The sequence below is a fragment of the Panthera onca genome, chromosome A1, assembly GCF_046562875.1.
Source record: "Panthera onca isolate mPanOnc1 chromosome A1, mPanOnc1 haplotype 2, whole genome shotgun sequence".
NCBI classification, from domain to species: Eukaryota; Metazoa; Chordata; class Mammalia; order Carnivora; family Felidae; genus Panthera; species Panthera onca.
The window spans coordinates 220,626,657-220,638,588 of NC_138339.1; the positions used below are offsets into that span (position 1 = coordinate 220,626,657).

Consider the following 11,932-nt stretch of genomic DNA (forward strand, 5'->3'; position numbering starts at 1 on the left):
AGTGTGCCCAGGCTCCCCATTTGGCATACAGTCCCCGATGCCAAGCCTTGCGAGTGCTGACAACTCCCTAAATGTCCTTGGCATGATCTCAGATGGTGGACGGCAGGGGACCATAAGGGACTCCTGCCTCAGGGGAAGACGAAGACCGAAATCTCTGCCAGCTGAGACCGCTGGATGTGCTGGCTGAGACCGAGTGGCGGCCAAAGCAGGAAGTAAGATGGGCCAGCCCAGGACATGCCTTCCACCCCCACCTCTCTGGCTGGCCTGCAGGGGCCCCTGAGCTTATGGAAGGAAAGAAATGCTTGAGTCCTGTTTAGGCTAATTGATGTTCGTACGTGAGGCCTCCGAGTCCTTGACGGTCTGAACCTGGGTTCTTGTTTTCACTTGAGGTGTATCACCAGTCCCATTATTATATACGTTGTCAAACCCAACAAAGAGGTTCTAGGGAGACTGCCATGTACGGAATTCCCCACTTCTCCATGAACAACCCGGTTTGAGCACGATTGGACTGAGGATATTCTCAGAGACGATGCACCGGGCCTTTAAGGGGCTACGTTTTCCCCAAGACGTGTAACCTCGTGATAGACCTGACTTGCCCCCTGAAGCCCCCACCCCTCGCACCCCCAGCTAAGGGGCCAGCAGGACTGACAGGTTCTCATCCTCCGAAAGACCGGCCCCCCGGCCTCCCACAGAGGCTTCCCCAGGGTCTTCCTTGTGTCTGCCACCAAACACCCCCAGCCTCCATCCCCCAGCCCCCAGCCCTACACGATAACCATGAAGGCACTGCTGCCTGTCGCTTGCTGGGCTCAGAGCATTGGCTGAATCTGTGCTTTTCTGTCATCGCTCTTCCTAAAACATTGTGCCTCTGGCTTGTGTGTCCAGAGCCGTTCCAGAATGGTACCAGCATTTGAGGTCTCTCTGCTCTGCCCCCTCCCGGGCACTCACAGGCTCTCGCGTCCTCCGCCCCTCTGCCAACCGAACCACATCGCTGTTACCGCCACGGGCGCCCTTGTGCTGGAACCAGAAATGATAATGCTGTAAACTCTCACTCCCACACCCCCCACCTCCTCTCACCTCCTGCTCTCCCGAAGGGGCGAATTTCCCAGACGTGCGTGCTGGGAATTCCGCCTCCGCTTTTAAGACACCCCCTCACGTTGCCTCTTCAGGGCCTCCGCCCCATCTCAGCGGCAAAGCTTCGAGAAGGAGGTCGGCCTCCCTGGTACGCACAGTGGGGGCCGCTCTGAGCCAGGCCCCCCCAGTGTAGGACACAAACCCCACACACCACCGTGCCAAGGGCGGCTTTTGATGGTAGAGCTCTCACAGAAGGCTTCAAAGCTGAAGCACTGAGTGGTTGAGTGCTTGCTCTCTTCACCCTTCACCCTACCTCTTCTCCCTTCTCCCTCCACTGCCCCCCCCAAAAGGGTGATAATTTGCTTTACTGGGCAATTTGAACATAAAATAATCATTGTGTTGATGTATCCATGGGGCATCCTGCTCCCTGCCTCTTCCCTGGAGTCCTCAGGGTCTGCTCAGGGACCCCACAGCCCTGTGCCCCAGCCCCAACCCCTCCTTCAGGCAGAATTTGTCTAAAGCCACAGCTTCAAGACTTGCCCCATTCCCCGCCTCCCTCCCCCACCCCCGCCTGGCCATTCTCACCCCAACTCACACACCCCTGCACAGCTTCTCAGTGGCTCGTGATTTTTGCTCAGATCATGGCCCCGGTGTGAGCAGCAGCGGACATTTCTGATGTGGTTGGCTCAGGCCACACGGATGACGCGCAGGTAAAGAAGAGATCACAGCGGCACAGCCTCCACAGGACTCCCGGCCACGGCAGTGGCCTGCCACGGCCCGGTGTCGTCTGGGAGCTCCCTCTCCAGGCCTCAGGGTTCAGGGCCACCTAAGTGTGTCTGCAATCTGTCAGCGTCTCCTCGGCGTAGAGTACTTGTACTGAAGCAGCTTGGCCACACGCCTGTCTGGCCATGTCATCCAGTGGCCAGCAGAGTCCTGAGCTTGGTAGGTAGGTTGACAGGAGGTCACTGGGGTTTTCAGAGCCAAGCCAGGTCTCCTTTTGTGACCCTTCAGGGGTGACAAATACATTTCTTCCCATAGTCTACCATGGACTGAATGTTTATCCCCCTCACATTCATATACTGAAGTCTAGATTCCCGCTCTGATGGCATTTGGAGGCCTTTGGGAGGTAATGAGGTCACAAGAGTGGAGCTTCACCCGACACCAGATCCACTGGTGCCCTGATCTTGAACTTCCTAGGCTCCAGAACTGTGGGAAATAAATGTCTGTAGTTTAAGCCACTCAGGCTATGGTATTCTGTCATAGCAGCCCATGCTAAGACGTGGACCAGCTATGATAAATTAGAAGTAGGTCCATCAAGTCCTATTCTCTTTTTTTAATTTATTTATTTATTTAAAGAGAGAGAGAGAAAGAGCAAGTAGGGGAAGAGCAGAAAGAGAGGGAGAAAGAGAACCCCAAGCAGGCTCTGCACTGTCAGAGTGGAGCCTGATGTGGGGCTCGATCTCACAACCATGAGATAATGGCCTGGACCAAAACCCAGAATCAGATGCTTAGCCAACTGAGCCACCCAGGCGCCCTCATCAAGTCCTATCCTGAGAAGCATTGTAGGTCAAGGGCAAGTGCATGGAAGGCTGTTGTAATAAGTCAGTGATGCCCATGGCTCCATGGGGGAAAGAGGTGAGGCATATGCCCTGGACTTACAGCTCCTGGGTTGATTTTTCCTACTGACTCCACCTCCCAATTCCTGAATAGTCATGTTGGCTCAGTGGGGAACAGCCTCACCTGTCTAGTTATCATAGCCTGAGTGCAAGAAAGGAAAACATGGACTGATCCCAACTCTATTTTTTTTCCTATTTTCTAATTCCATCTATACAAGAAATTGCCAAGATTCTAATTATACAGAAATGTATGAGAAAGTAACACTGAAAGCAAGATATAAAGAACCAGAACATCCAAACACAGTTTGATGCATTTTTTTATATTTTTGACCTGAGCTACTCTCGGCTTAATTTGCTGTTTTTAGGATTTTTCTCCAGACTAAGTAGCAATTGTGTTTAGCTTATCTCAAAGCCTTATTTGTAACTGGTTTTTGAAACAGAATTGCTGTTCACACTGGTTCTGGTACCAAACTGAACTACAGAGCTGTTGGGCTGGGCATTAGAGCTCCTCAGTATGAACAAACCCACAACAGGCCCTGAGAATATGGCCCCAGCATTGGTAACGTTCCCAAACCCCTCCCATCCCTTTGTCTTATCACTTAGTCTCTTACTTCTAGTACACAGCACATGGCTTCTCAGACCATATCTACACTTTAAACTTCTTAAAACCACAAACGTCACCCTTTCCAATCAGACCAAAGCATGGCAATAAAACCAAACCTCACTGTGAATCCCCCTATCATGTGCCCAATACTGCCTCTAATTCAGGGACATCCCTCCTCTATTACAACCTTAGAGACCACGTCAACCATGCATTGATCACATCATCTACTTCTTTTTGACCCTTGAACACATTTACCATTTTCCATTCTATAGATTTCTCATAGAGACAAAGAATTAAGAGTTGAAAGGACAAGCCACAAACTGGGAGAAAATATTTGAAAAACGTATCTGATTTAAGGACTTGTGCCCAAGATATACAAAGAATCCTTAACACTTAACAATAAGAAAACAAACAGACACACTGACGATGCCAAATACTGGCAAAGATGTGAAGCAACCAGAACTCTCATTCACTGCTGGTGGGAATCCGTAATGGTACAGCCACTTTGGAAGACAGTTTGGTGGTTTCTTACGAAACGAAACATACTCTTACCACACAGTCCAGCATTCATGCTCCCAAGCATTTACTTAGTTGAGCTGAAACTTATGTCCACACAAACACCCACATACAAATTTTTTTTTTAAATTTTTTTTTTCAACGTTTTTTATTTGTTTTGGGGACAGAGAGAGACAGAGCATGAACGGGGGAGGGGCAGAGAGAGAGGGAGACACAGAATCGGAAACAGGCTCCAGGCTCCGAGCCATCAGCCCAGAGCCTGACGCGGGGCTCGAACTCACGGACCGTGAGATCGTGACCTGGCTGAAGTCGGACGCTCAACCGACTGCGCCACCCAGGCGCCCCCCACATACAAATGTTTGTAGCAACTTTCACACAACTGCCCAAAATTGGGAGCAATCAAGACATAAGGGAATGGATACATAAACTGTGGTACATCCATACAGTGGGATATTTATTATTCATCAATGAAAAGAAAACAGTTATGAAGCCTCAAAAAGACATAGAGAAATCTTTTTTTTTAATATAACGTGTTGTCAGGTTAGCTAACACACAGTGTATACAGTGTGCTCTTGGTTTTGGGGGTAGATTCCCGTGATTCATCGCTTACGTACAACACCCAGTGCTCATCCCAAGTGCCCTCCTCAATGCCCACCACCCATTTTCCCCTCTCCCACACTCCCCATTCACCCTCAATTTATTCTCTGTATTTAAGAGTCTCTTATGGTTTGCCTCCCTCCCTCTCTGTTTGTAATTTTTTCCCCTTCCCCTCCCCCTCCCCCACAGTCTTCTGTTAAGTTTCTCAAGTTCCACATATGAGTGAAAACATATGATATCTGTTTTTCTCTGACTGAGTTATTTCACTCAGCATAATACCGTCCAGTTCCATCCACATTGCTACAAATGGCAGGATTTCATTCTTTCTCATTGCCAAGTAGTATTCCATCGTATATATAAACCACAGTTTCTTTATCCATTCATCAGTTGATGGACATTTGGGCTCTTTCCATGATCTGGCTATTGTTGAAAGCACTGCTATAAACATTGGGGTACATGTGCCCCTATGAATCAGCATTCTTGTATCTCTTGGGTAAATTCCTAGTAGTGCTATTGCTGGGTCGCAGGATAGTTTTATTTTTAATTTTTTGAGGAAACTCCACACTGTTTTCCAGAGTGGCTGCACCATTTTGCATTCCCACCAACAGTGCAAGAGGGTTCGCATTTCCCCACATCCTGGCCAACATCTATTGTTTCCTGAGTTGTTAATTTTGGGCACAGTGGCCCCGTGTGCTGGGTGCCCTCATGTTGCTCCCTGGTATCTCAGTGTAGTTTTGATTTGTATTTCCCTGATGAGTGATGTTGAGCATCTTTTCATATGCTGTTGGCCATCTGGATGTCTTCTTTGGAAAAGTGTCTATTCATATCTTCTGCCCATTTCTTCACTGGATAATTTGTTTTTCAGTTGTTGAGTTTGGTATTCTTTATAGATACTAACCTTAAGTAAGTATCTTTTGGATACTAACCCTTAATCCGATAAGGACATGGGGGAATCTTAAATGCATATTGCTAAGTGAAAAAAGTCAGTCTGAAAGGGCATGTACTATACGATTCCACCTCCATGACATTCTGGAAAAGGCAAAACAATAGAGACGGTAAAAAGATCAGCGGCTGTTAGGGGTTGGAGGTGGGAGATGGGAAGGGACAAGTAGGCAGAGCACAGAGGACTCCCAGGGCAATGAAACTGTTCTGGGGGCGCCTGGCTGGCTCAAGTCGGTAAAGCATGCAACTCTTGATCTCGGAGTTGTGAACTGGAGCCCCACACTAGGCGTAGAGTTTACTTGAAATAAGAAAGAAAGAAAGAAAGAAAGAAAGAAAGAAAGAAAGAAAGAGAAAGGAAAAGAAGCTATTCTGCATGTTACTACATTGATGGACACACAACATAATACATTTGACAAAAGTCATAGAACTACACAACACCAAGAGGAACCTTAAAGTAAATCATGGACTTTAGTTAATAACAGTGTATCAATTGTAACAAATGTATCACACCTATGCAGCAAATTAGTAAGTAAAGAACTGGGGCAGGGGGCAGAAGACAGGAGGGTGGTGTGGAGTGAGAGAAATTGTTTGATGAAGGGCTTGATGGGAACCCTGTACTTTCCACTCAGTTTTTCTGGAAACCTAAACCTTCTTTTAAAAATAGTCTTTTGGGATGCCTGAGTGGTTCCTTCAGTTAAGGGTTGGACTCTTGATTTCAGTTCAGGTCATGATCTCTTGATCATGGGATCGAGCCCCACACCCAGCCTCTGTGCTAACAGCACAGAGCCTGCTTGAGATTCTCTCTCCCTCTCTCTCTCTGCCCTTTCCCCACATCTGCACAAGTGAACACACACGTTCGCTCTCTCTCATGAGCACATTCCTGAAAGGAAACAAAATAACAAAAGGGAAACCTTGCCTGCACCAATGTGATGATAGGGCATGAAATAAAGAGAAGGATCAGCTCCACCCCCCACCTCTGAGGTCACAACACTGAATGACTTACTTTTTACAGGTTAGATAGAAATGAGCTCGGAATTTACATTGTTCCTTGTTAAAGTTTCCAACCTTTATCCTACAAACCATCCAAAAAGATTCTTTGTCATCGATTCACATCCGAGTCAATTACATGGTGATTCTCAAAGCCCCTTTCTGTGGGAGCATGAATGTGACCTCAGTGGTCCTTTCTTTAGATGAGACTAGAGTTGGGTGCATTATCCAAAGAACCTGATTTTTTTTTTTTTTTTTTTTTTTTGCGTATCAGGGACCATGCTGGGGGCTTTACAGAAGCTGTCTCATTTAATGTGCAGAGTGAGAGGTGGGTATTATGATGCCATTTTGCAGAATCAATAACTAAAGCTCAGAGGAATTCAGTTATGTGCTGAAGGTATATAGTTAGTACGAAGCAATTCCTTTTTTTTTTTTTTTTTTTTTTTTAAGTAGGCTCCACACCCAGTGCGGTGCTTGAACTTACAACCTCGAGGTCAAGAGTCACAGGCTATACCCACTGAGCCAGCCAGGCACCCCAGGAAGCACTGACTTGCAGCCAGGCCTTTGTGCTGTCCACACCACGCCATACCGAAAGGCGTTAGAAGCTGAGAAGGTGCAGTGGTTCATTTTGAGTCCGTGCACTGGGTACCTGTGAAGGACTGGAAGGCTGGGTGTCAGGCATCACCTGTGACAGAGGGAAACCCACTCTGTCTCTTTCCTGGAGGGACAGGCGGGGCCGCCTGCCCTGTTTCCCTGGAAGGACTTGCTGGATTTGTCCCCATCTGTGGCCCCGTGTGCTGGGTTCCCTCGTGTCGCTCCCTGGCTTACTCCAGCAGTGCCCGGGACTCCTCTGTTGTGCCCCCACAACAATTTGGTCACGGTGCCCTCTTTCCACGGCAAACTTCTCAAGGGCAGAGAAAAAATGGGGACTGTCCCTGTACAACCCCAGACAAGCAGCCCACACCACAAAGAGGAGATGTCCTTCTGCTAATTACGTACTAACAGAATTCAAATGCGCTGCTTCTCTCCATCACGTAGTTGGTAGACCTCTGGGTTCGAAGGCAATTTGTTTATGCCGGTAAGAAGTCAGGCTGGGAAAAATTAAAAACGATAATTAAAGGCACTGCACGTCACAGCAGTCTCTCTACGTGTGATTCACCACAGCATTCCTGGTGAATGTGGGAGGACTGCACACACGTGATGAGCCAACAGTCTGGGCTGGGCACTAAATGTCCTTGAACCCCACAGCCAAGGGGGATTTCAAGCATCCCGGGGTTCCTGACAGACGCCAAGACAGTGGCAAAGAGCGTGAGCCTTGGAGTCAAGTGTTCCTGCTTCAAACCCAGCTTGGCCTCTAACTGTGGGATCTTAGGCAACCATCTTAAGCTCTTTCAGCCTTACTTTTGTTATCTGCCAAATGGGGCTAACAATACATTCCTCAGAGGATCGCTGTGAGGACTCAGTGTAACTGTAAATGCAAAGTATATAACAGAGTATCTGGAATGCGATCTCAACAGTGTTCACTATTTTTGTTGTTATACTAATGTATAGATATCTCCAAGGACGGAGGCCTCCTTAGCAGTAACACCAACGTCCCTACAAGGTAGAAACGAGCGTGATTACCACAGAAATGGGCAGGAAACACAGTGGCTTACCCAGGGTCGAGGCTGAGTACACAAAAGAAAAATCAGTTGCAGTTCAACTTTCGTTCGTGCTGAAATGTTTAACCCATACAGGAAATATTTCTTGTGTGCTGAGTTACCCTAGCATTTTTCCTTGAGAGCGTTTTTATTTTTATTTTTATTATTTTTGTTTTTTTAATGTTTATTTTTGAGAGAGAGAGAGAGAGGGAAGAGGAGAGGCAGAGAGAGAGAGGCAGAAACAGAATCTGAAGCAGGCTCCAGGCTCTGAGCTGTCAGCACAGAGCCTGATGCGGGGCTCAAACCCACAGACCACCAGATCATGACCTGAACTGAAGTTGAATGCTCAACCGACTAAGCCAACAGGCCCCTCTTGAAAGCTTTTTTAAAAAGCAATTTAGAACAATATATTCTTAGACTTAGGAGGGGAACGTTGATAGAAGTCATGTAGCCCGACCTTTTTCCAATTTGGGAAATCTTTTTATAAGCATCCCCCTAACCCCACCACGGGCAAAGAGTGAATCAGCTTATGCTCAGATAACAGCCCTGGGGAACTCACAGCGTTGGGAGACAGCCCTTGTTAAGTTACCACCATTGTCCTCATGATCAGCTTTCTTCTGAACACCGTCAGCGTCGACATCAAAAGCCTGCACTCAGTGGGACAAGCCTCTGGGTCTCGTGAGAGCTGAGCCCAGGTTGCTGGTTCTGTTCTTCATCCACAGGACCTAGCACAGGGCCTTAGAACCTAGCAGGCAAGCGAGAGGTTATTTGTTGGATGGATGGATGGATGGATGGATGCAAGAAAGGAAGGAATTCCCTCTCTGGGTGCTATAGAATGAGATATATATACTTATTCCATTATCGTGCTATGGCTTAGAATCCAAAACATGCAACAATGCACTTTATCTAAATTAAGGATCTGGGGAGATGTGAAGTAAAACAATTATAGAACTGTAACTATTCTAACACTGAAAAATTATCCCAGGCCCCAGGGTCAGAAATAAACCCTGCTTTAAAGCAAATTGCCCACTGATAATGGCAGTATGAGTAGCGGTCAGACAAAAAAAAAAAAAAAAAAATTTAACAAGCCTCATTCCATTTCAAACATTAACACTAACACATGCCTAAGAGATAATTACTAAGAATTGCATTCATTTCGAAATGTCATTTTCTTTTCTTTAACTTGTAACAGCCTATAGCCTATCCTCTATTTTGAACTTAATACAATGCCTAAGACCTTAATAGAAATGTATGGAATTCTGAATTGGTCACAAGGACAGACTTTTGACAGAATCTGCTTATACTTGCTGCAAACGTGCACTTGCTCATGGACAACATAGTCTCTTTCTCAAATTAAGTCGTCGGATTTATTAAGTATTGTATGTAAGAAGAACAAGACTGTTAACGGTGCCCGTATTACGCATAAACGAGTGCATGCACTTTTATTAACAATAAATAAGACAAGTTTCAATTTTATTAGGCCATATCTTGCATCGTTTCTTTTCTCTTCTGCAGAATTTCATCTGCTACACGTGTCCAGTGCCCAATGACTGATTTATTGTTTTCTCCACAGGAGGAGGGGAGAAGCATTAGGTACCTGGCACCCAGCAAACCCCGGGACGGCAGAGTTATCAGTGGAATTCCTCAAAGTGACAAAGGGCTAGATGAGGGGTTCCTTGCTGGTACAACCAGGTCACAAGCCTAAGAAGGCTTGACGGGTGTGGCTGGCTCCCTCCCCAGGGCCTGCTCTGTTTCCGATCTGGGCTTTGCTGGCCGGGGCAGTGCTTCTCCTGGCTCTCTGCAGGACCTCAGGCTCCAGGAATTTGGACCGAGTGGTAGAGACATCGCCGGCAGAGACGGCAGTTGCCAGCTTCCTCCCTGCGCTGTCTTGTGATTCAAAGCAGACTCTGCTCCACTTTTTAAAAAGGGGAGCACGTTAATGCTGGAGACCCACAAGAACAAGATCAAGCAAGGAGACACAACAGTCTGATGCAAGAGTCCGTGAGTAAGCATGGTGAACCATGGCGGGCAGGGATGAGGTCATGGGGAGCCCAGGAGCACAAGGGGTTGACTGCAGAGTGTCCTTGTGGGAGGTTATAGGAGCTGCAAGAACACTGGCACTGGGTCATTTCACAAATGACCCTGGGCTGGGACCTGCCACCTCCCAACACATACACAGAAAGACACCCCACACACACACATCCCACCCCTATGGTACTAAGCCATCCAAACACTATATGTGGGCTTGGCTGCAGGAAAAGTTAGTGAAGACAGGATGTTTTTCCACCTTGAACCTTTATCTGAAGTAAACACCATTGAGCCCAATGGCCTTATTTGCAAACGTATAGGAAGAGACTCCGGATGAGGCTTCTCTTGCGCCAATCCTGTCTAATACCAAAGTTAGACAACTTAGCAAAACCTGCTGCAGGCTGTACGTGTGGCATAGTCATTGAAAACACCTTGAACTTTCTCTTCTTTGCATTAATTTCCAGCTAATGCTCTGCTCCTTGGAGAGGTGCCTTTCCTTGGTAGGAGTGATATTGGTATAACTCCGCTCTCCATGAAAGTGCTCTTATTTTTTGAGAATAGTTCACATCACAAGCATGTGATATTATAGGTATAATTACCTCGTGTATCAATATCTTCATGTGCATTTCTAGCCTTAGTGTATATACCACTCATGGAAGACCAGGGCTTGAGTCATGTGCTTTCCCCACGTGTTTTCTTTTCCTTTTCTTTTTTTTTTTTAATATAGTGAATCAACAACTCCGTCACAAGTGCACTCCTTAATCCCCATCTCCAATTTAACCCATGCCCCCACCCATCTCCCCTCTGGTAACCCTCAGTTCTCTATAGTTAAGATGCTGTTTCTTGGTTTGCCTCTCTCTCTCTCTCTGTTTTCCTTTGTTTGTTTGTTTGTTTGTTTCGTAAATTCCACAAAGGAGTGAAATCATATGGTATTTGTCTTTCTCTGACTTATTTCACATAGCATAATACTTTCTAGCTCCATCCACGTCACTGCAAAATGGCAACATTGCATTCTTTTTGATGGCTGAATCACATTCCACTGTGTGGTATTTATGTGTACGTGTGTATGTGTTTGTATCTGCCACATCTTCTTTATCCATTCATCAATTGATGGACACTTGCCCAGGTGTTTTCTTCAGTGGTTCCCTGAGTGCCCTAAACCTCATCCTCTCTGTATTTGAAAGACAGTGACAGCCACCTTGGAAAACTGTTGTAATGATTAACTGAGAAAACACAAAGTCCTTTGTAACATACTGTATAATTTTTTATTTTTGTTGATGATCATTATACATAATAGATATGGCACAGCTACAAGCTGGCTAAATGCCATGAAATATGAGTCAAGTGTACTTCTTACATGTCTTCTCCAACTCAATGGTTTGCTTCTGACCAGACCAGGACCTTGCCCAAGGTCATATATTTAGTAAGTGACGACAAAGCCTCAGCTCACAGTGTAGCCTCCCGGCCCATATTTCTAATGCGGACACAACAGGATGCAGTAGAGGAGCAGGGCGGGGGGGCCGGGGCAGGTAGGCAGGGAGGCAGGGGGTGCTGCGGGCACATCTCCCTCGGCCATCGCCGGTCCTGAACACAGACCAGTTCTCTGCGGGGTGGGACTTTCTGCCTCACCCTGGTCTCTTCCGTCTACACTGCAGGAAGATTCTCTGCCTCCATGCAGCCGGCCCTGTTCACACTCTTCCTGCTTCACACCTGGCTCCGTGGAGGACAGGGTGACCTCCGTGAGGACCTGACCTTGCTGAAGACCGAGCTTGCGCTTCGCCTCTACCAGGGTGCAGCGGCCCCTAGAAATGAAACCAACATTGTCATTTCTCCTGCTGGCGTGTCCCTTGCTCTGGAAATCCTGCAGTTTGGAGCCCAAGGGAACACTGGCCGGCAGCTGGCCGAGGCCCTGGGTTACACCGTCCATGGTA

At 47.1% G+C, this 11,932-nt stretch overlaps 1 protein-coding gene across 1 annotated transcript in view; it reads left to right on the forward strand.

Annotated features, from left to right (window-relative positions):
• Positions 1-9,656: 9,656 nt before the first annotated feature.
• The window catches only part of SERPINE3 (serpin family E member 3), a 39,701-nt gene continuing 37,425 nt past the window's right edge, over positions 9,657-11,932 (forward strand). The window contains exons 1-2 of the mRNA XM_060637248.3: positions 9,657-9,978; positions 11,657-11,929. Coding sequence (XP_060493231.2) covers positions 9,963-9,978; positions 11,657-11,929 — 289 coding nt within the window. The 5' untranslated portion in view covers positions 9,657-9,962. The remainder of the gene's footprint in view (positions 9,979-11,656; positions 11,930-11,932) is intronic.